General features: G+C 52.8%; 1 protein-coding gene across 1 annotated transcript in view; it reads left to right on the forward strand.

Moving 5' to 3' along the window:
• GRM4 (glutamate metabotropic receptor 4) overlaps positions 1-23,818 on the forward strand; it is a 178,832-nt gene that overhangs the window by 126,164 nt on the left and 28,850 nt on the right. The window contains exons 6-9 of the mRNA XM_038749051.1: positions 514-654; positions 12,922-13,122; positions 15,003-15,139; positions 15,960-16,895. Coding sequence (XP_038604979.1) covers positions 514-654; positions 12,922-13,122; positions 15,003-15,139; positions 15,960-16,895 — 1,415 coding nt within the window. The remainder of the gene's footprint in view (positions 1-513; positions 655-12,921; positions 13,123-15,002; positions 15,140-15,959; positions 16,896-23,818) is intronic.

Genomic DNA, 23,818 nt, shown 5'->3' on the forward strand with positions numbered 1-23,818 from the left:
CCACCCAGCAGAAAAGTGGTGGAGTGGGGATCAAACCCAGGTCTTCTGACTCCCAATCCAGTGCTCCATTCTCTAGGCACCATGGTAACAGGATGCTCAGACTGGAACCAGGAGTCCTAGCTCCCAGGTGACAGATCTGACCACCAAGCCTTGGTTGCTGAGGCTTAAGTCCCCTGTCCTCTGGGAGAAGCCAGCACCCTGTGGTGGGCAGGGAACCTGAGCAGATGGAGGGTCCCTGAGCGGGCAGTGGGTCCTTGAATGGATGGCGGGTCCCAGAGTGGATGGCAGGTCCCAGAGAGAACTACAGGTCCCTGAGTGGTCAGCGGGTCCCAGATTGGGTGGCCAGCCCTTGAGTGGGCAGTGATCCCTGAGCGGATGGTGGGTCCCTAACCAGCTGCTCTTTGCCTTTGTTCTACTTCCCCCTCTTCTCCCCTCCTCTCCCTCCCTGTCCTCCCTTTCCTCTCCTTCTTCCCCTCCTATTTCCCCTTTTCCTCCTCCTCTCCCCTCCCCCAGGCTTTGACCGCTACTTCACTAGCCGCACCCTGGACAACAACCGGCGCAACATCTGGTTTGCCGAGTTCTGGGAGGACAATTTCCACTGCAAGCTGAGCCGCCATGCGCTCAAGAAGGGAGGCCACATCAAGAAGTGCACCAGTGAGCTTCACTGGGGGTGGGACGGGGCTGTGTGGGGGCAATCAGAGTGCTGGACAGGACAAGGACTGGGCGGTAGACAATGAAACAGGTCTGGGGATGGGGTAATGGGCTTCGAGGCATCAGGGTGGTTGAGGGCCTGACAGTTTGGGAGATTATTGGTGGGGGGAGAGGGGGATGGATTGGATTGAGGCTTCAAGGTGGGGGCCAGGGTCTGGCTAGGACCACCCAATTGGGTTGCACTGCCGCATTGGAGGGGAGGAGGACAGGCCGGGGCAGTGAATCAATCAATCAATCAATCGTATTTATTGAGCGCTTACTGTGTGCAGAGCACTGTACTAAGCGCTTGGGAAGTACATGTTGGCAACATATAGAGACAGTCCCTACCCAACAGTGGGCTCACAGTCTAAAAGACCTGAGAAGATATTATAGCAATTAAAGAGAGGGCATAAGAGGAGCTGTAGATTTCAGACCGAACACACACAATGACTGCCCCACTACCCTCCTATTTACCTCTTTGACTGAGCAGCTTAGGAAGGCATAGTCAGGACAGATGGAGAGGTGCTGGTCAGTGGGGGGTGAACCAGCTGGGACTTTGTGTCCAGCCCCACCCCAATGGACAGTGCTCAGCACATAGTAAGTGCTCAATAAATACCACTGACTGATTAGACACATCCACTCCTGACCCCAGCCCCTGCCTGATATGAACTGTCCAATTTGAGGTGGTGGTGGGGGGTCCTTCCCTGCTGTCCCCCTCCTGGACATAAACTGAGTGTTCCCTCATGTGCTCTTAGGTCTCTCCCTTCAGGCAGATTTCACCTGAGCATCTTCCAGATCATTTTCTGGTTCCTTCCACCTATTCCTGGCAAATCTGCTTTTCTCTCTGGCTGTCTCTCCCTGCCACTCCACTCCATTTCTCTCTGATTCTCTGAGGCTACCTCTCCCATGCTCCCTTACTCAAATTTAGTCTTTCCGCAACCTCATCTCCTTGTTTCTCTGTCTGTCCAACCATTCCCGGCCAGTGGTATTTCCCAGACAGACAGTGGCAGACAGCAACGTTTGGGCCCGGGTTTTGCCCAAGGGATTGGGGCTTCTTGTCTTGCTCAGAGGAGCAGCGGGACCCGCTCCCCACTCCCCCACCTCCGGGGAGGGGGCAGAGGGTTTGAGGGATCAAAGTCTGAAACTGCAGGGTCGGTGATAGGGCACCGCTGGTGAACCTCCCTCTTGGGGAACCCCACATCCCATCAGCTCAGAACCCCAGCTATGAGAGGGCTGGGAGGTCTGGGTGAGGCCTTAGAGGAGTCCCCAGTGAGAAACTGCCTCTCTCAGCCAGGAATCTGCAGTCTTTGAGGGGAGAGAGTATGGTTGTATGTGTGTGTGTGTCTGTGTGTAAGAGGGTGTCTGTGTGTTTAGATATTTATCCAAAGGAATGTGGGATTGGGGGAGTCTGTGCTTATGTGATAGTGTGAGTGTGTCTGTGACAGTTTGGCAAAGTGCATATGTGTATGTTTTGTTGTCTGTCTCCCCATTCTAGACTGTGAGCCCGTTGTTGGGTAGGGACCATCTCTATATGTTGCTAACTTGTACTTCCCAAGCGCTTAGTACAGTGCTCGGCACACAGTAAGCACTCAATAAATACGATTGAATGAATGTGACAGTGTGAGTGTGTCTGAGACAGTTTGGCAAAGTGCATTATGTGTATGTTTTGTTGTCTGTCTCCCCCTTCTAGACTGTGAGCCCGTTGTTGGGTAGGGACCGTCTGTATATGTTGCCAACTTGTACTTCCCAAGTGCTTAGTACAGTGCTCAAAACACAGTAAGCGCTCAATAAATATGATTGAGTGAATGAATGTGGATCTGTGTATGACTGAATGTGTGTGGTGCATGTCTGGCAGTGTACATGCCTGTGTGCATGTGTTTGTGTGTGTCTGCTGTGTGGGCACAACCCCCTGGATGGCTTGGTGAGGATTTCTTTCCTTTGGTTTACGATCACTCTTCCCATGGGCTGGTGAAGTGCCATGGGTACCCCACCCGATAACTGGTGGCGAACTTCAGCGGGGCTTTCCTGGGCAGGGTGGGGGTCCGGGTATCAATCAGTCGATCAACTAATCAATGGTAGCCTGTCCCCATGTGAACGCACACAACCACACTTCTGCCCCAGAGGCTCTGGGCTCTGAGGCAGAAAAAGCCTCAGAGTGAGTTCTGTTGGACATAGCTCAATTCTCCTGTGCTGAGTGTACTCATTCAATCGTATTTATTGAGCACTTACTGTGTGCAGAGCACTGTACTAAGCGCTTGGGAAGTACAAGTTGGCAACATATACAGACGGTCCCTACCCAACAGAGGAGTGTATTGCCAGTTGGATGCCCATTCTGCTCTGAGGTAAGGCGACTGGGTTTGAAGTAGAGAACAAGGCCAAGAGGGGATCTGTCCTGCCAGCAGTACTGTGTTGAACCGACAGTGAGTTGGTAGCAGAGAGGACATATGTCGAGTGGTGGAGAGATTTATTATTATTATTTTTATTATTGTTAATAATAATAATGAAGATAATAACTGTGGTATTTGTTAAGCGCTTCATATGTCCCTACCTCAGTTCCAGGCAGGACCCCGCCGGCTTGGCTTCCCAAGGGGACCCGAGGAACTGGACAGTCTGCTCCTTGACTGGGGAAGGGGCAGGGAGAAGGGCTGAGTGGGGGGACGCTACCAAAAGCTAGGCAGTTTTCCAGCTCCCTCAAGCCAATGTCCAATGCCTCCTTCCAGGCTGAGTTGAATCAGGAAGCGAGTATGTTTTCTTTGCATGCTGCAGCGGGCCAGTCCATTGAGGGAGAGGGAATGGGATCCCCATATAGAACCCAGTGTCCTGGTGCCCCCCACTCCCTGGCAGACCGCCCTGGTCTGTCAGGGCCCAGTTTTCTGGATGCCAGCCCTGGAGCGGCTGCCCTGCCAACAGAGGGGCAGCGCTGGAAGGCCGAGGCCTGGAGTTTGGGATTGGACCAGTATGGGAGTCCCTCAGGCTGGATCAGGCTGGTTGGGGGGTGGGAGAGCCTGGGGGAAAAGAGAAGTCACCAAGGGACCAAGGGAGAGAAGAAGAGGGGGTGAGAACCCTGGGCCCTGGCTAGATGATGATGATGGTATTTGTTAAGCGCGTACTATGTGCCAGGCACTGTTCTAAGCGCTGGGGAAGATACAAGTTTATCAGATTGTCCCAAGTGGGGCTCATAATCTTAATCCCCATTTTCCAGATGAGATAACAGACACAGAGAAGTGAAGTGACTTGCCCAAGGTCGCACAACTAACAAGGTACCGTGGCTTAAATGGCCATCAGTTGCTGGTCCCATCAAAACTGGATCACTTCCGGGTGGCACTCTGTTCATTCATTCATTCTATCATATTTATTGAGCACTTACTGTGTGCAGAGCAGTGTACTAAGCGCTTTGGAAGTACAAGCTGGCAACATATAGAGACGGTCCCTACTGAACAACGGGCTCACAGTCTAGAAGGGGGAGACAGACAACAAAACAAAAAATGTAGGTGTCAAACCAACAGAGAAATAGAATTGTAGCTATATGTAATAAAATTAAAAAAGTAGTAAATATGTACAAATATATACAAGTGCTGTGGGGAGGAGAAGGAGGTAGGGTGGGGGGGGCGATGGGGAGGGGAGGAGGAGAGGAAAAAGGGGGCTCAGTCTGGGAAGGCGTCCTGAAGTAGGTGAGCTCTCAGTAGGATTTTGAAGGGAGGAAGAGAGCTAGTTTGGCAGCTGTGTGGAGGGAGGGCATTCCAGGCCAGGAGAAGGACGTGGGCCAGGGGTCGACAGTGGGACAGGCAAGAATGAGGCCCAGTGAGGAGGTTAGTGGCAGAGGAGCGGAGGGTGCGGGCTGGGCTGGAGAAGGACAGAAGGGAGGTGAGGTAGGAGGGGGCGAGGTGATGGAGAGTCTTGAACCTGAGAGTGAGGAGTTTTTTGCTTGATTCGTAGGTTGACGGGCAACCACTGGAGATTTTTGAGGAGGGAAGTGATCTGGGCATCTTTTGTTCATGCATTCAGTCATGTTTATTGAGCACATACTGTGTGCAGAGCACTGTACCAAGCTCTTGGGAGAGTACAATATAACAATGAACAGACACATTCTCCGTCCACAGCGAGTTTACAGTCTAGAGGGGCAGCTTCAGCTTAGGCACTTTGGGGAACAGCCCCACAGCCTCTACCCTTCACCCCCTAGTCACCCGGGGCAAACACCGTCACTGTTCTGTGGATCACAGGCTCAGCCCAGCCCCTACTGCTGGGCACTCTGTGGCCTGCAGTGCCCGGGCTGTCCCGGCCAGCCCTGTCCCACAGACACAGCCTGGAAGGATTCAGGTGACAGCTGGAGTGATGGCAGGGGATTGACTTAGATGACCTCCATGGCCCGTCCAGGGACAGTGAGTTCAGAAGGGAAGAATGAACCAGAATTACCCCCTTGAAAGCACCAGCAGGGAACTGGAATGGAGAGGAGTTGGGCAGAACTGAGAAAGTTTAAAGAAATCTCTCACCCTATACGTTTGGATAGATGGATGTGTGTGAGGCAGGGGTTCCTCCCATGCTGGGGTCTCTCAGCATGCTCCGGGACCCCCTGCGGAAACCTGACAAAGAGGAAACCCTTGGTTTTGCTGTTTTTCTCCTTCGCTTGGTTGTTTGCAGGGTGTGTGTGTGTGTGTGTGTGTGTGTGTATGTCTGTCCACGAAACGGATGGCCGAGGGGGTCGAAGAGGAGGAGCTTTGATTATTTCAACCTTGAAAACTCATTTCAATTACAATTTACAACCTGCGGACAAGGGCTGCGGTCTCCGTAGTAACAGCAGTCGCCGAGTTTCGACGGGAGAAAATCCTATCAGCAGCGGCTCCCCAGTTGTCACTCTTGGCAGAGGCTGTCATTGCCTGTATGGCTCGTTGTGCCCCGGGACACAATTAGGACATCTTCAAACTGTTGTTGCTGTCATCAGCGTGGTGTGCCTGGAATTTATCTCCGCCAATGGCCTCGGGAGATTTGTGTTTTATTGTCTGGTGGAGCCCTGATTCCCTCTCCCCAGGACAGTCCTCTACCCCGGCCCCATGGAGCCCAACTGTGGCTGGGCTGCCCCTTGGCTAGAGGAGGGAAAGCAGGAAGGATCACAGGTCATGCCCGGGGTTTCAGGGGAGGTTGGTGGGGAGGGGAGGCTGTAATAATAATAATAATAATGATTATTTGTTAAGCACTTACTATGTGCAAAGCACTGTTCTAAGCGCTGGGGGGGATACAAGGTAATCAGGTTGTCCCATATGGGGCTCACAGTCTTAATCCCCATTTTACAGATGAGGTAACTGAGGCACAGGGAAGTTAAGTGGCTTGCCCAAGGTCACACAGCTGACAAGTGGTGGAGACAGGATTCAAACCTGTGACCTCTGACTCCCAAGCCCACTCTCTTTCCACTGAGCCACGCTGCCTCTCTGTAGGCTGAGGATCATGGCCGGGGATTTGGAGGCTGGAGTTAGGGGCAGCAGGGATGGTGGGGGAGGCTGGGGGCTGGAAACTAAGGCCTGGAAGGTTGGGGGTGGAAGCTAGAGGCTGGGATTAAGGGGCAGGGTTTGGGAGGTGGGAGCCAAGGACTGGGGACTGGGAGTTGAAGGGCGGGATGAGTAGACAGGGAGGATTCATTCATTCATTCATTCATTCAATCATATTTATGGAGGTGGGGGCTCGGTGCCAGGGACCTGGGGGTGAGAGGTGGAGAGTGGCATTAACGGGCAGGGAGGATGGGGGTGGAGGCTGGAGGTGAGAGGTGGAGGCTGGGATTAGTGAGCTGGAAGGATGGGGATGGGGCCTGGGGGTTGGCGGCCAGGACTGAGGAAAAGGCTTGCTATAACTATGGTATTTGTTAAGTGCTTACTCTGTGCCAGGCGCTGTACTAAGCACTGTGGTGGATACAAGCAAATGGGGTTGGACACAGTCCCTATCCCACGTGGTTCTCACAGTCTCAATCCTCGCTTTGCATATGAGGTAACTGAGACACAGAGAAGTTAACTGTCTTGCCCAAGGTCACACAGCAGACTAGTGGGACTTCGGACTCCCAGGCCTGTGCTCTACTTGTCCCCAGAAGACCTGAATATCTATCAGGGGGAATCAGTCCTCTTCCATGCCCAAAACTGCTCCCTCCTGCCCCACTTTCCTGAGTCAAGGGCCCAGGGTAGGAGAAGAATACATCTCCCTTGATGAGCTTTCCTCCCCCCGGCCGTAAAGACAACCTCCACACCTCTCAGGAACACATAAGCTCGGAATTTCACTGTCTGCCAACACAAGGGCATGGCCCTGGGAGTCAAAAGGAACTGGGTTCTAATCCCGGCTCTATCGCTTGTGTCTTGTGTGACCTCGGGCAAGTTCCGTGCCTCAGTTACCTCATCTCTAAAATGGGAATTAAGACTGCGAGCCCCACGTGGGATAGGGACTGTTTCCAACCTGATTAGTCTATATATATCCCAACGCTTAGTACAGTGCCTGGCACATAGTAAGCACTTAACAAATATCATTAAAAAAAGAGGAACTGTCTGTTTGTGGTCAGCATGAGGGTTGTCATGGCGGTTAGTATAGTTAGTAGTGTGGTGGTATTTTTTAAGCACTTATTATATGCCAAGCACTGTTCTAAGCTCTGAGGGTAGATAAAAGGTAATCAGGTTGTCCCACGTGGGGCTCACAGTCTTCATCCCCGTTTTACAGATGAGGGAACTGAGGCCCAGAGATGTGAAGTGACTTGCCCAAAGTCACCCCGCTGACAAGCGGTGGAGCCGGGATTAGAACCCACGACCTCCGACTTCCAAGCCCGGGCTCTTTCCACTAAGCCACGCTGCTTCTCATGTCGGTGTAGTGGTCAACATGGTGGTTGGCCTGATGGTTGACATGGTGGCCGGCATGGTGATTGATGGCACGTCGGTCGGCATGGTGGTTGGTGAATGTGGTTTGTGATGATGATGATGATGATGGCATTTATTAAATGCTTACTATGTGCAAAGCACTGTTCTAAGCGCTGGGGAGGTTACAAGGTGATCAGGTTGTCCCACGGGGGGCTCACAGTCTTCATCCCCATTTTACAGATGGGGGAACTGAGGCACAGTTTGTGAAAGGGACTGTGAGCTGCCCGTACCCCCATTAAGTTTACCAGCAGTGGGATCCACTCAGGAAGCTCACAGTTGACGCAGATATGCATTTGGGTGGTGCTGCATACAGTAAGATTTTATCTGTCATCACTGTCATCAACATTATCATCAGGAGTATTTATTGAGCACTCACTGTGTGCAAAGCATAATACTAAGCACTTCGGAGAATTCTCGTGAGGGTTTGTCTGTAGCCTTCTTAGATATTTGGACCATTTTTATGGAAGTTCCCTTTTCTTTATAGTTTGCTCCTTTGTCTTTCCTTCTTTCATTTCCCTCCCTTCCTCTGGCCCTCATCCCAAAGCCCAGTGGTCCTGGGGCCTATTTCTCTCCCCTCCACACCCACCCTTCCCATCGAACATGAGGCAAGCACTTTTTGGAAGAGATTGGGAAGTCCAGTCCTCCTGGCCTCCAGATGAGCATCCCAGAACCAGGCCCAAGTGGAGCGCCAGATGTTCCCCCACCAGCCAGTGGGAGAAAGCAGCTCCGCCTGGCGTGCTTTGTTAATAATTCAGCGCTTCATCAATATGGAGCGGTTTGTCATTGGAGCCAAGGAGTAGTTGACAGCCTGCAATTTCCCTGGTTCCAGGGTTCTGGAAGCCTCAGGGCTTGGTGTGGGGAGTGGGAAAGTGAGGTGGGGGATGGGGTGGAGATGAGCAGCTCCCAAGACACTGGCTGGAGGGTTCATGGATGTCTCCAGCTACGATCTGATCGATCCGATCAGGTCTGCGGGGAGCAGGGGCATGCGGTCCATCCTTGGGGAAGGGCCACTGGCTGCCCCTCTCCAGCCCTGCAGTGGGGTGGGGGGAAAATGGGACTGGGTGCTGGGCCAGCCACTGTTTCCATCCTTCCACTCACCTGCCAGCTCCTTGCATTCTGGCTGAGTGCCGGGCTCCTGCCACAAACCCATTTTTCATCCTCAGCTCAGGGGAGACAGACCCGTCGCAGGTAAGCATTTATGCTGGGCCTCTCCAGATTGGGCAGACTGGAGCTTTCCTCCCTGGGGTGCAGGGCAAGGAGGTGGGCCCCTTCTTGCTGTTGCCCACCTCCAGGTGGGCCACCCCCTCAGAACCGGAGTTGGCACTGTTGTGCCCTCCCAGAGTGGGCTTCCAGACCTGAGTCCATGATCCTCCCTCCTGTAAGGATGACAGCACATAAGGGAGGTTGGAGGGGGCGCCCGGTCTCACCAAGGCCAGGGGACAGGCATCCTGCCACCTGGCTCCTAACTCCCCCACCACTGAGTCCTTGGCTAGAAAAGGGAACAGGATCCGATCAGCTCGGCTCCCTGGCTCCTCTAAAGGGCTGAACTGGGACCCAGGGTGCTGCCTTCTGCAGATCAGGAGGACGGGTGGGCCCTAAGGGAGCACAGACCAGGGCAGCGAAGCCCATCCACTTGGAGAGGGCTGAGAGCAGGCGAGGAAAATGAAGCCAGTGAGGGACTGGAACCATTTGGTTTGGCAAAGAAGAGGCCTAGAGGAGCATCTGGCTCTCCAAGGATCTGCAGGGAATGGACACTGAGCAGCAGGAGGGATGGAGGCAAGACAGAAGCAGGGAAGGCTGGCGCGGGGGTCTAAGCTCTCTAAGATTTGATAATAGTAATAATGATGACATTTATTAAGTGCTTACTATGTGCAAAGCACTGTTCTAAGTGCTTGGAATGATGCTGCACGGGGGATTCATTCATTCATTCAGTTGTATTTACTGGGTGCTTACTGGGTGCAAAGCACTGTACTAAGCCCTTGGGAGAGTACAATACAACAACAGGCACATTCCCTGTCCACAATGAGCTCACAGTCTAGAGGGAGAGGACTGAATGGCCTCTCGGTCAACCTTCCGTGCTCACTGTTTATACGACAATGTTTCTCAGCAACATGGGACACCCTGGGCTGCGGTCCCCTCTAGTGATGTGCAATGCCGTGGTGATGGGTGGAGTTTGGGGGCTTTTGGCAGCATCGCGTGATCTGCTCCAAGCAAACCATCCAAATCATGCCCCTCAGGCCCAGAGCCTAGCAGAGACCCCCAAGGGCTGGGTCCTAGAGAGGAACCAAAGCTGACCTTTGTAGGACAACTTATCCCTCTTGCTCCCCTCTGCCCTGTTGCTCATCCCCCCGCCCTCCTGTCTAGGGCTGCACGTGTGGGAGACTGAGAGCACAGAGAAGATTAATTCTCCTTGTCAATTATGAGGAAGGAAGGAAGAGCGAGATGGGCTGAGCAAGAGTAATCGTCTGGCTTGTGGGAACCAGGGACTTGGAGGTTGGACAGCAGACAGCTGCTGTTACTGTTGCTCCTCCTCCCTCAGACTGGGTCTCCCTTTGATCAGAGGATCTCAGATATTGAGGCGGGGATCCACCAGATGTGCTTGAGAGGTCCCCATTGACCAGATGTGGACACAGGGAGGAAGGGAACCCTCACCAAACCAGCCTCAGCGGCCCCTCGGTGGACGAGGGGTGAGAGGCTGGGAAAGGTTCCGAGGAGGGGGCTGCAGTTATGGTTTGGGGTTGGGCTGAGGGCTCCAGGAGGAAGAGGGGAAGGGCCGCAGAAAGCGATGATGTGGAATTGTCAGTCGGCAGCATCTGTCCGCAGAAGGGTGTGGACTCTATGTCGGTAGGTGGGGTTGGGATGGTCCGGCCTGAGATCCCAGCTGAGAGCCCAGCTGTGGCCGGGAATTGGGGCACTGGCACTGTGGCACACAGCTCTCAATGAGACACCGGCTGGTCCTCCGGCGGAGACTTTCCTACTTGACATAATTGAGTCAGGGGTTGTGGGAGGAATGGGTGGGGCCTGGGCAACCGTCAGGTAAGTCTCAGACCAGTTGTATCTCAGGCTGGAGGGCAAGGCTGTTGCCCATCGTCATGGTTCCCGTGAGGAAACGTGAGTGTTTGGAAGTCTCCACCGGCTCACTGAAGCTACAAGTCGCAGCAGTCCGTGAAGCTAATTGGGACTGCACCACTGCGAGTTGTGGGAGGGAGGGCCCACACCCGGATGTGATTCAGGGGATCTGCCAGACTTTGCTCCTTTAGTCGGCCTCCTGTTTCTTTCCAAATTTCTCTTCCTCTTCCTCCTCATCCTCTTTCTCTCCTTCTCCTAAATGGGCTGGGACCTATGAGCAGCCCAGGACCTGGTGCTGATTCATTTTCATTTATTCATGCATCCAATTATATTTATCGAGCACTTACTGTGTGCAAAACACTGTACTAAGTGCTTGGGAGAGTACACTACAGCAACAAACAGACATTTACTCTGCCCACAACGAGCTGACTCATCTCTGCCCTCGAGGAGCTTCCAGTCTGGTGGGGAGGCCAGGCAAACAGACCCAGAGTCTAAATGAACCCTCTAGATGTCAAGCACGTGTAGGATCCCATCATTACATATCCAGAGACAGGGATTCCCTGGATCTCCCACATAATTAGCCATTCATCTCTGATAACTAGAAGCTCCTTGAGGGCAGGGAAAGTATACTTTGCTTCTGTCTCTCCCAAGCTCTTAGTACACTGCCCTACACCCAGTCAATCCTGCTGATGGATTATTTGCAGGTTGTGGTGGCGGAAGTGAGTCAATCGATGGTATTTATCAAGTATTTACTGTTTGATTAATCTGGGAAGGCTCTTAGGAGGAGGTGGGCTTTGGCTCGGCTCTGGGCCCTTGCCTTGGTGTTGGGGCAGGACAGACCAGGCTAATTTTATGATGATGGCATTTATTAATCGCTTACTGTGTGCAAAGCACTGTTCTAAGCGCTGGGGAGGTTTCAAGGTGATCAGGTTGTCCCACGGGGGATTCACAGTCTTAATCCCCATTTTACAGATGAGGTAACTGAGGCACAGAGAAGTTAAGTGACTTGCCCAAAGTCACACAGCTGACAATTGGTGGAGCCGGGATTTGAACCCATGATCTCTGACTCCAAAGCCCGTGCACTTTCCACTGAGCCATGCTGCTTCTCTGTTTTTATTAGCTTCCCAGGCTAATAAATGTGATTCTCCCTCCCTAGTGGTCCATCTTGTCATGACCCAACAGGAGAGACTTCCAAGATTTTCTCCTCTCCCAGCCTGTCCCAGCTATTTCTCCCAGGTCTTTCCATCCCAGAGTGTGGTCTCCCTTTGTCTGTAACTGGGCCGTCGGGGCCGGTCCGGTCCAGAAGGCGAGGCCCGGGTGTGGGGTGGTTTCTGTCATCGTGGGTTGCTGCTCCTCAAACTCTCTTCCACCACACCGGTGAGTGGCATCAACCCGCCATGTCTCTGGCTCGGGGATGAACGTATGTCAGGTCCCTTGAAGAGGGGTCATAAGGAGGAGAGGCAGACTTCTGCCTCCAGGGTTCCCCGCTTCCCTGAGCCATCCTGAGGGTCAGACGGTGCGTGGAGTGGCAAGGAAGAGCTAAAGACCTGAATCGAGGCTGAATGAGAAGGTAATGCCTCATCCTCCCCCCATCACCTGGTCTTCTCTCCTCCAAGCAGGGTGGGCTAAGAGGCTGGATCTGCTAGAAGCCCCTGTGGGCTGGCAGAAACTTCCCCTGGCTGCCTCTGGCATTGGCTTCTCTAGCGGAGTGTGTGGTTGGGAGTGGAGAATGCCTGGCACACGAGGCTCATTCTGGTGCCAAACTCTGAGGCCTCAACCTTGGCCCCCAGCCGGAGGGTCCACGGGGAGCCTAGAGTGCTCCCCTCGGAGCCAGAACTTCCAGGGCCCGAACCCAGCCCTAGCCCCTGAGGAGACTTTGGGCCCAGTTCCAGAGGGTGATGGAGAGCCTAGAGCAGGAAGAGACTACAGAGAGCAGAAGAGCTGACTCTGAATTGGGGATGATACAGCAGTCCAGCTCGAGCCTCACCAGGCCCTAGGAAAGTTTCTGCAGTCTAGCTGAGACTGTATAGGGGCCCGCTAATCTCCTTCCTGGTTTCCTGTCCTCCCACTCCTGAGGCTCACCCAGGACTGAGAGAGGAGAGGACACCAGGCCAGGGCAGTGGGGAGCCGAAGGGGCTTGGGCAGGTACCAACTGGGATGTCTTTGCTCCCCTTCCTCTTCCCCTGCCACTCACTGCAGCCCTGGAGATGAGACAGGACAAGGGACTCGGGGGCTGGGAGGACTGGACATCTCAGCAGGGTCGTGGGTATTGTGTTTTCAGATCGAGAGCGCATTGGGCAAGACTCGTCCTACGAGCAGGAGGGCAAGGTGCAGTTTGTGATCGATGCTGTCTACGCCATGGGGCACGCCCTGCATTCCATGCACAAGAACTTGTGCCCAGGCCAGGTGGGGTTATGCCCCCGCATGGACCCCGTGGATGGTGTGGAGCTGCTCAAGTACATCCGCAGTGTCAACTTTTCAGGTCCGGGCTATGCCACCGTCGCTACCGAGACGGGAAAGAAGGGAGGTGGGAAGAGCCGCGATCCCATGGGGATCAGGGAGGACCTCGCTGTGAAGGACAGCCCCTTACCCGCTAAAAAGGCTCTGGGGCCCTGAACGGTGGTGATGGGGCAGGGGCTGGCACTGCCCCAAAGAGAGGGCTAGGTCAACCTGGGTGGGCAGCTGGCTAGAATCACTATCATTTTATTATTATGGTCTTTAATTTTTATGCTCAAAGCACTGGGTAAATTCAAGGTATTCACGAGACATAGTCATCTCTGATCCAAGTGGAGCATGCAGTCTAAGAGGGAGGGAGAGCAGGGATCTTATCCCCATTTTACAGATGAGGGAGCTGAGTCCCACAGGGGTTAAGTGACTTTTCCCAAGGTGGCCGAGCTGGTCCTAGAACTTGGGTCTCCTGACTCCCAGTCCTCAGGTCTTTCCACTAGGCAACACTGCCTCTCTATAGAGGTAATGGCAATGGTGGCCTTCTCCAAGACTGTGGCCATTTCTGTCCCCAGAAGGGCCTCCTGTAGGGATGGCGGGGAGCAATAATAATAATGATGGCATTTATTAAGCGCTTACTATGTGCAAAGCACTGTTCTAAGCGCTGGGGAGGTTATAAGGTGAGCAGGTTGTCCCTCAGGGGGCTCACAGTCTTAATCCCCATTTTACAGGTGAGGTCACTGAGGCACAGAGAAGTGAAGTGACTTGCCCAAAGTCACACAGCTGACAATTGGCAGAGCCGGGGTTTGAACCCATCCTTTGGCTCCAAAGCCCGGGCTCTATCCACTGAGCCACGCTGTCAGCAAATTAATCAGTTAATCAATGGTATTTACTGGGTGCTTACTGGGTGCAGAGCACTGTACTAAGCTCTTGGGAGAGTACAATAGAACAGAGTTGATAGACATATTCCCTGCCCACAGTGAGCCCACAGTCTAGAGGGGGACAGACATTAATGTAATTATGGATATGGACATAAGTCCTGTGAGGCTGAGGGGTTACCCAAGGCCCAGACTCCAGGCCTGTGGAGGTAGAAGCAGCGTGGCTCAGTGGAAAGAGCCCGGGCTTTGGAGCCAGAGGTCATGGGTTTGAATTCTGGCTCCGCCACATGTCTGCTGTGTGACCTTGGGCAAGTCACTTAACTTCTCTGAGCCTCAGCTCCCTCATCTGTAAAACGGGGATTAAGACTGTGAGCCCCACGTGGGACAACCTGATCACCTTGTATCCCCCCAGCGCTTAGAACAGTGCTTTGCACATAGTAAGCGCTTAACAAATGCCATCATTATTATTATTATTATATTTGGGGGTTCAGCCTTCACTAGGTGCCTTTGAGGCTCTCCTAGCTCCAGGAGTCCCCATCTTTCTGCCCAACCACAGGTTGGAGAGGGTGTCTTTGTGGCTGATGAGTTGCTCTCCAGAAGTGGTCACGCTTCAGAGGGTGGGCCCTTGTGGCCCAGGGGAGCTGAGAGGAGGCGGAAGGGGTTGGGAGGAGCCCGGGGAGGGCTTTTGCAGGGATCAAGGGACTGCAGTGTGCATCCCAAGTTTGGCTGATCCCGGAGTTATTTTGTTGCTGCTGATCTGACCACTCTGTCTGCCGCCCAGGATGCCACTCCGAGGGCACCCCGGGCTTGGCGTTCAGCGGAGGTGTTGTCCAGGGGTGAAGCCATCACTCAGACTGGACGTCAAGCCGGGAGCTGGGGCCCGGGATGGGGAGGGCTGGAGGGAGGGGAGCCAAGCAGGGGCTGGGCCAGGATGACCCCCTGCTGTTCGCTAGCAGCTCTAGGGTCCAGTGGGCAGTGGGCAGGGATCGGATCTCTGGCCCTGCCACGCCCCCGCGGCCACCATCCCCTTGTGTCCCAGGCATCGCGGGGACCCCCGTGACGTTCAATGAGAACGGGGACGCCCCTGGCCGCTACGACATCTATCAGTACCAGATCCGGAATGCCACCCCTGAGTACAGGGCCATCGGCACCTGGACCGATCATCTCCACCTCAGGGTAAGAGCTGGGGGAGGGCGGGCTGGGGAAGGGGCTGCCAGCTTGGCCTTTCGGATCTGACAGCCCTCAGGAGATGACTCCAAGACCCCCAAACCTGTCTCTCCTTCCGTGCCCCCCTGCAATGCCCCGACAGGGCTAGGCTCAGGCTCCAGCTTTAGGGGGTGGGCCAGGGTGGTCGTCTGCAGGCCTCAGGGGGGTCAGTGCCCTCCCATCCCCCCCTTCCTTCTGCCATGGTCCGCGGCTTTGCTCTCTCAGCACAGCGACTGTAGCCCTCACCTTCTGCCCCAGCCTTGCCCAAGCTAGAAGGGGCCCTGGGCCAGAGTGGGGTGCGGGAGGATGGCAGGGCTTAGAGGGGGTTAGGGTCAAGTGGTGAGCCCCCAGGTCCTAGTTTTGACCGCTCCACCAACTCACCATGTGATTTCCACCTCTGGGCTCCCATCTCTCGGCTTGTGGGATGGGAGTCCCGGCCCCACCCTCCCTCCAGTAGACGAAGGACAGAGGTGCTTTGAGATCCTCAGATGAAAAGAGCGGTTCCTTCCCTCACCCTGGCCCCAGACCCTCCCCAAAGCCCCTCCCCTGCAAGACCAGAGGGGCAGACAGGTCCCCCAGTAGTGGGGGAAGAGGAAATCTGCAGACACCCCAGGGACAGATTAGGGGCCAGAATGGAAAGGGCCAGGGCCGTCGGAGGGCATTGGGAAAACCTCACAACCATCACCTCTTTCCACGGGGGTCCCCCCAACATCCCCGCCCCCCCTGGGCCGGACTTGGTGGCTTCCCTGAAGTAGCACCTCCCCATTCCCTCCTCCCCCTGCCCCGGCAGATGGAGCGGTTGCATTGGCCTGGTGGCGGCCAGCAGCTGCCCAGCTCCATCTGCAGCCTGCCCTGCAAGCCTGGCGAGCGGAAGAAGATCGTGAAGGGCATCCCCTGCTGCTGGCACTGCGAGCGCTGCGACGGGTACCAGTACCAGCAAGACAAGTTCACGTGCAAGATGTGCCCGTTCGACATGCGGCCCACGGAGAACCACACGGCCTGCCGGCCCATCCCCATCATCAAGTTGGAGTGGGGCTCACCTTGGGCCGCGGTGCCCGTGGCCTTGGCCGTCGCGGGTATCGCCGCCACCCTCTTCGTGGTGGCCACCTTTGTACGCTACAATGACACACCCATCGTCAAGGCCTCGGGCCGCGAGCTCAGCTATGTGTTGTTGGCCGGCATCTTCCTCTGCTACGCCACCACCTTCCTCATGATCGCCGAGCCCGGCCTGGGCACCTGCTCGCTGCGTCGGGTCTTCCTGGGGCTGGGCATGAGCGTCAGCTACGCCGCCCTGCTCACCAAGACGAACCGCATCTACCGCATCTTCGAGCAGGGCAAGAGGTCGGTCAGCGCCCCTCGCTTCATCAGCCCCGCCTCGCAGCTCGCCATCGCCTTCAGCCTCATCTCCCTGCAGCTGCTGGGCGTCTGCATCTGGTTCGTGGTCGACCCCTCCCACTCCGTCGTCGACTTCGAGGACCAGCGGACTACGGACCCCCACCTGGCCCGGGGCGTGCTCAAGTGCGACATCTCCGACCTGTCGCTCATCTGTCTGCTGGGCTACAGCATGCTGCTCATGGTCACCTGCACCGTGTACGCCATCAAGACCCGCGGCGTCCCCGAGACCTTCAACGAGGCCAAACCCATCGGCTTCACCATGTACACCACCTGCATCGTCTGGCTCGCCTTCATCCCCATCTTCTTTGGCACGGCGCAGTCGGCCGAGAAGGTAGAAAGCGGGGCTCCTGGGGGCAGGGAGGCTGGTGGGAGGGGGAAGGGAAGGGACAGGGAAGGGCAACCGCCCCTCGAGCTTCTCCCCCTCTGCCCAGCCTGGCCTTTCCTGTTTCCGTTCTTCCCTCCTCCTCGCCTGCGACCTGTCCTCCCCACTGGACAATTCTGCCCGGCCTCACTTGGGCCGCCCTCCTTCCGTTCTGGCTCATCCCACTTCTTGATTTCATCCTCCCCCGTCCTCTCTGATTCTCCTCTCACTCAGTCCCTGATGGCCAGTCGGTCCACCCGACGACCTCTTTATCGTCATTTCTGTACGTTCTCTAGATATCTTCTTCCCTCTCCCATTTCTGCTGCCTCTCTTCCTCCCCAACTTGTTCTGCTTTCCTCCCCTTGTCTTCAGACTGGCTCCCTGCTGAATGGTCATCCCTGGCAACTGGGGCTGCCACAGGTTGAGGCTCAAGGGACACTGAAGGAGGCCATTATGCTACTGGGAGAGCCACCTTCAGGAGAGGGAGGCCCTGCCCTTGGGGCTGGAGAAGCCGGAGCCAGTTGCCTGGGGCTGCCAGTGGTCAACTGGGGCTTCAGACCACCTTTTGGACCACTGTGGCCTGGGAGGGTTGGTGGGAAAGCCTCTTTTGACTTAAGCTCCAGTCTCTCCCCCTGGAGAGCCACAGGATTGCTCCTAGGAAGAAGAGGAGGGTGGCATTGGGCTAGTAGGAGGCTTCAGGGATCCCTGGACTTCTGTAGGCTTCTGACTGGGTACAGGCCAGCCCCTGGAGATTCTGGGAAAATCACAGGGTTGAAAACAAGGATGGAAGGAGATGATCGGATGGTTCCAGGCCCCAGTCCGGGGAAACTTCTGCTCCCAGTTTGGCTGCTCTGCCACTCTGGTGACTCCCGTAATGGCTGGTGGGCACAGTGTCCAGGGCTGGCCCCAGTCGGCACCTGCCAACAGCTGCAGAAGTCCTGCCTCCTTCCATCAGCCAAGAGGCCAGCAGACAGGGACCATTTTCTTTATGGTATTTGCTAAGTACTTACTATGTGTCAGGCGCTGGGGTAGATACAGGCAAAACAGGTTGGACACAGTCCCTGTCCTATATGGGGCTCACAGTCTTAATCCCCATTTTAAGAATGAGGGAACTGAGGCACAGAGAAGTTAAGTGATTTCCTCAAAGCCACACAGAAGACAAGTGGCAGAGCCGGGAGCAGAACTCTAATCTTTCTGACTCCCATGCTCATGCTCTATCAGCTAATTGGCAGGCAGGCAGTGTTAGCATCAAATACCTATCAAATTGTAATCTCCTTGAGGGCAGGGATGGTATCTATTACCTCCTTAGCATTGTACTATCCCAAGTGCTTAGTACAGTGTTTGCACACAGTAAACTCTCTATAATAATAATAATAATAATGGTATTTGTTAAGCACTTACTATGTTCAAAGCACTGTTCTAAGCGCTGGGAAGGTTACAAGGTGATCAGGTTGTCCCACGGGGGCCTCACAGTCTTCATCCCCATTTTACAGATGAGGGAACTGAGGCACAGAGAAGTGACATGACTTGCCTAAAGTCACACAGCTGACAGTTGGCGGAGTGGGGATTTGAACCCATGGCCTCTGACTCCAAAGCTCGGGCTCTTTCCACTGAGCCATGCAGCTTCTCCAAATATCATAGATTGATTGACTGTGCCTTGTTCTCGCCTGTCCCGCCGTCGACCCCCGGCCCACGTCCTCCCCCTGGCCTGGAATGCCCTCCCTCCACACATCCGCCAAGCTAGCTCTCTTCCGCCCCTCAAAGCCCTACTGAGAGCTCACTTCCTCCAGGAGGCCTTCCCACACTGAGCTCCCTTTCTCCTCTTCCCCTCCCCATCCCCCCCGCCCTACATCCTTCCCCTCCCCACAGCACCTGTATATATGTTTGTACAGATTTATTACTCTATTATTTTACTTGTCCATATTTCCTATTCTATTTATTTTGTCAATGATGTGCATCTAGCTTTACTTCTATTTATTCTGATGACACCTGGCCACGTTTTGTTTTGTTGTCTGTCTCCCCCTTCTAGACTGTGAGCCTGCTGTTGGGTAGGGACCGTCTCTCTATGTTGCCAACTTGTACTTCCCAAGCGCTTAGTCCAGTGCTCTGCACACAGTAAGTGCTCAATAAATACGATTGAATGAATGAATGAGGGAATGGCTGGTAGGGTCAGGCAGGATAGGGTGCCCAGGTGGAACAGCCGTCAGAATGCCCAAACTAGCTGATGTGGGTAGTGTGTGGTCAATCAATCAATCGTATTTATTGAGCGCTTACTGTGTGTACAGCACTGTACTAAGTGCTTGGGAAGTACAAGTTGGCAACATATAGAGACAGTCCCCACCCAACAGTGGGCTCACAGTCTAGAAGCTGGTCAGCTGAGATGGAGGAGACCCAGCCCACAGCAGGAAGACAGGACCTTCTTGTTCTGCTCAGAATCTAGCAGCTTGCCTAACCTCCCCAAGGTCATCTCTTCTATCCCTCCTTCCATTCTCTGGCCAGACAGGGAGAGAGGGTATTTATTTTTTTTAAAGGTATTTGCTAAGCACTTACTATGTCCCAGGCACTGTACTAATCAATGGGGTAATAATAATAATTATGGTATTTGTTAAGTGCTTACTATGTGCCAAGCACTGTTCTAAGCGCTGGGGGAATAATAATAATTATGGTATTTGTTAAGTGCTTACTATGTGCCAAGCACTGTTCTAAGCACTGGGGGGGATACAAGGAAATCAGGTTGCCCTATGTGGGGCTCACTGTCTAAATTCCCATTTTACAGAAGAAGGAACTGAGGCACAGAGAAGTTGTGACTGGCCTAAAGTCACACAGCTGACAAGCAGCGTGGCTCAGTGGAAAGAGCCCGGGCTTTGGAGTCACAGGTCATGGGTTCTAATCCTGGCTCTGCCACTTGTTAGCTTTGTGACTTTGGGCAAGTCACTTCACTTCTCTGAGCCTCAGTTACCCTATCTGTAAAATGGGGATGAAGACTGTGAGCCCCATGTGGGACAACCTGATCACCTTGTAACCTCCCCAGCGCTTAGAACAGTGCTTTGCTCATAGTAAGTGCTTAATAAATACCATTATTATTATTATTATTATTATTATTATTATTATTAAGTGGCAGAGCCGGGATTCAAATCCAGGTCCTCTGACTCCCAAGCCCTGGCTCCTTCCACTGACCAACGCTGCTTCTAAGCAGTTACTAGGTGCCAGATACTGTTCTCAGCACTATGGCAGATACAAGATAATTTGATTGGACACAGTCCCTGTCCCACATGGGGCTCACAGTCTTTATCCCCATTTTACGGATGAAGTTACTGAGGCATGGAGAAGTGAAGGGACTGGCCCAAAGTCACACAGTAGGCAACTGACAGAGGTAGGATTCAAATCCAGGTCGTCTGACTCCCATTCATTCATTCATTCATTCAATCATATTTATTGAGCGCTTACTGTGTGTAAAGCACTGTACTAAGTGCTTGGGAAGTACAAGTTGGCAACATATAGAGATGGTCCCTACCCAACAGTGGGCTTACAGTCTAGAAGGGGGAGACAGAGAACAAAACAAAACATATTAACAAAATAAAATAAATAGAATAAATATGTACAAATAAATAAATAGAGTAATAAATACATACAAACATATATACAGGTGCTGTGGGGAGGGGAAGGAGGTAAGGCGGAGGGGATGGGGAGGGGGAGATGAAGGAGGGGGCTCAGTTTGGGAAGGCCTTCTAGGCCCATGCAGTTTCCTCTAGGCCACACTGTAACCTCTTTCTTCAGAGGGGAAAATTTGCCAGTCACAGACACCCATACTGATTCAACCCCATGGATTGTAGAAAACTACCCAGATGTACAGGTAGACATCCGCTCTAGAGGTCAACCTAGCCATCCCCCTGCATTCAAGCAGACATCACCAAATCCAGCCCAGTTAGCTGGGTGCAAAGGATATCTAGTATTTCTGTCTTCTTCCCCAAGCTGCTTATTAAGAACCCATCAAGGACCATTGGGTTAGCAGAACCACAACAAACTGATGGCAATTAACAACAAATGGTTCAGCATAGATCTGTGCAACCAATGGATGTTAGGTCATTGACCTGGCAAAAATGGCAGGAAGCAAACACGTACCCCTCTCCATAATTCTGTGCAAATTCGTCCTCACCCTGATCTCCACTGTGGTCCTAAACACAACCCTAACCTGCCCTAACCCCATAATAATCCTAAGAGTAGCCCTGAATGTCTCTCTAACCCTAACCCCAGTCCTCACCATAACCAAACCCTGTCTCCACCCTGATCTTTATCTCTAGCTTTGGCCCAGAACTAGGTTCTAAATACTAAATCCCGCTCCCAGCCCTCTTCCCAAGCCTAACCTCAGCCCTGGATTTCACCCTAGTGCGCTTTTCCAGAGACCAATTTGGTTAGCTCCTTGCCCTATCCATGTTGGAGAGTCAGCAATTTGTCACCTGTCAGGGAAGAACAGAACGGTGAATTTGGTCCTTAGCTGCTGAGCCCTGTCTGTCAGCAGGGTATCTGCTGCACAAGGAGTTTCAACTCACCTCTGCCTTCAGGGAGCCTCTGAATTCACCCAGCGATTCCCAACCCATTTCAGACAATAGAATCCGGAGCCATCAAAGGCGGGAAGTGGTTTCTTACCAGATCCAGGGAACAGCCAAGAATGGGGCCTCCAGGGGCAGCTGTATCGATCGCCCCGATTGCTTTTTTTTCCTTATGATATTTGTTAAGCTCTTACTCTATGCCAGGGACTGTACTAAGCACTGGGATAGATACAAGCTAATCAGGTTGGACACAGTCCATGATCTACATGGTGCTAACGGTCTTAGTCCCCATTTTACGATGAGGTAACTGAGGCACGGAGACGTGAAGTGACTTGCTTATGGTCACATAGCAAACAGGTGGCGGAGCTGTGATTAAGACTGTGAACCCCATGTGGGACAACCTGATTACCTTGTATCTTAGAGAAGCAGCATGGCTCAGTGAAAAGAGCCTGGGCTTTGGAGTCAGAGGTCATGGGTTCAAATCCCGGCTCCACCACTTGTCAGCTGTGTGACTTGGGTCAAATCATCTAACTTCCCCTTTCTAAAATTTATTTTAATGAAAGACTGTAAGCTCCTTTTATAATAATGGCATCTATTAAGTCAATTAACTTCTCTGTGCCTCGGTTACCTCATCTGTAAAATGGGGATTAAGACTGTGAGCCCCCTGTGGGACAACCTGATTACCTTGTATCCTCCCCAGCACTTAGAACAGTGCTTGGCACATAGTAAGAGCTTAACAAATACCATTATTATTAGAAGCCTGGTCATTGTGACTCTCAGTCCATGCTCTATCCATTGGGCCATGCTGTTTTTGCAAGGCAGAGAAAGTGAGGTTCCAGGTTAGGAGGGGAGGGGATGGGATGGGCTGTCTGGGGTCTGGACAGTGAAACAAATGGGGGAAATGTGCCCCAAAAGTGGGCAGTTGGGAAGTCAGGACTCCTGAACCCAGTTTGCACCAGCACTGGAAAATCTTCCAACTCTCCACTGGCATGTGTCAATCAATCAATCAGTAGTATTTGTTGAACATTTACTATGTGCAGAACACTTTACTAAGGACTTGGGGGAGTACAATATAACAGAGTTGGTAGACACTTTTCCTGAGACCCCTTCTCCTGGGGGGACTGTGAACTTGGAGTAATCTAAGAAGGAGGTCAGTTAATACAGTGCTGAACAATCAATCAGTGGTATTTATTGAGGGCTTACCGTGTGCAGAGCACTGCACTAAATACCTAGAAGAGTACAGTACAATAGAGTTGGACACTATCTCTGCTCTGTGAGCCCACTGTAGGGTAGGGACTGTCTCTATATGTTGCCAACTTGTACTTCCCAAGCGCTTAGTACAGTGCTCTGCATACAGTAAGCGCTCAATAAATACAATTGATTGATTGCTCACTGTTCAGCACTTAGAACAGTGCTTTGCACATAGTAAGCGCTTAATAAATGCCATTATTATAAAAGGAGCTTACAGTCTTTCATTAAAATAAATTTTACAAAGGGGAAGTGGAAGTTAGATGATTTGACCAAGGTCACACAGCAGATATGTATAGATGTGGGGACTGTGGTATCTAAGTGCTTCAGGAGTACAGATTCAAGTGCATAGGTGACATAGAGAGTAGGGTGAATAGGGTAGGGAGATGGGTTGGTCAGGGAAGGCCTCTTGGAGGAGATGTGAAGAAGATTGGAGAGTGAATTTACTATTCTATTTATTTTGTTAATGATGTGCATCTAGCTTTATTTCTATTTATTCTGACAACTTGACACCTGTCCACGTGTTTTGTTTTGTCGCCTGTCTCCCCCTTTTAGACTGTGAGCCCATTGCTGGGTAGGGACCATCTCTATATGTTGCCGACTTGTACTTCCCAAGTGCTTAGTACAGTGCTTTGCACACAGTAAGCGCTCAATAAATACAATTGAATGAATGAATGAATGAATGAAAGAGGGAGGGAGTTTCAGGTTAGAGGGCGGATGTGGCTGAGGAGCAGCTGGGCAAGGAGCTACAGTAAATATTTAGCAAATGCCACAATTATTATGATTAATTATTATTGTTCTCCAGGGGAGCAGCATGGCACAAAGGAAAGAGCCCAGGTTGGATGTCGGAGGATGTGGGTTCTCATCCCAGCTCCTCCACTTGTCTGCTTTGTGACCTTGGGCAAGTCACTTAACTTCTCTGTGCCTCAGTTATCTCATCTGTAAAGTGGGGATTAAGACTGTGAGCCCCACGTGGGGCAATCTGATTACATCATATCTACCCCAGTGCTTAGAACAGTTAAGGGCATAGTAAACGCTTAACAAATACCATACTTATTATCATTATCATTATTTTTTTAACACTTATGTGCAGGG

The sequence above is a fragment of the Tachyglossus aculeatus genome, chromosome 7 (assembly GCF_015852505.1).
Source record: "Tachyglossus aculeatus isolate mTacAcu1 chromosome 7, mTacAcu1.pri, whole genome shotgun sequence".
Classification (NCBI taxonomy): domain Eukaryota; kingdom Metazoa; phylum Chordata; class Mammalia; order Monotremata; family Tachyglossidae; genus Tachyglossus; species Tachyglossus aculeatus.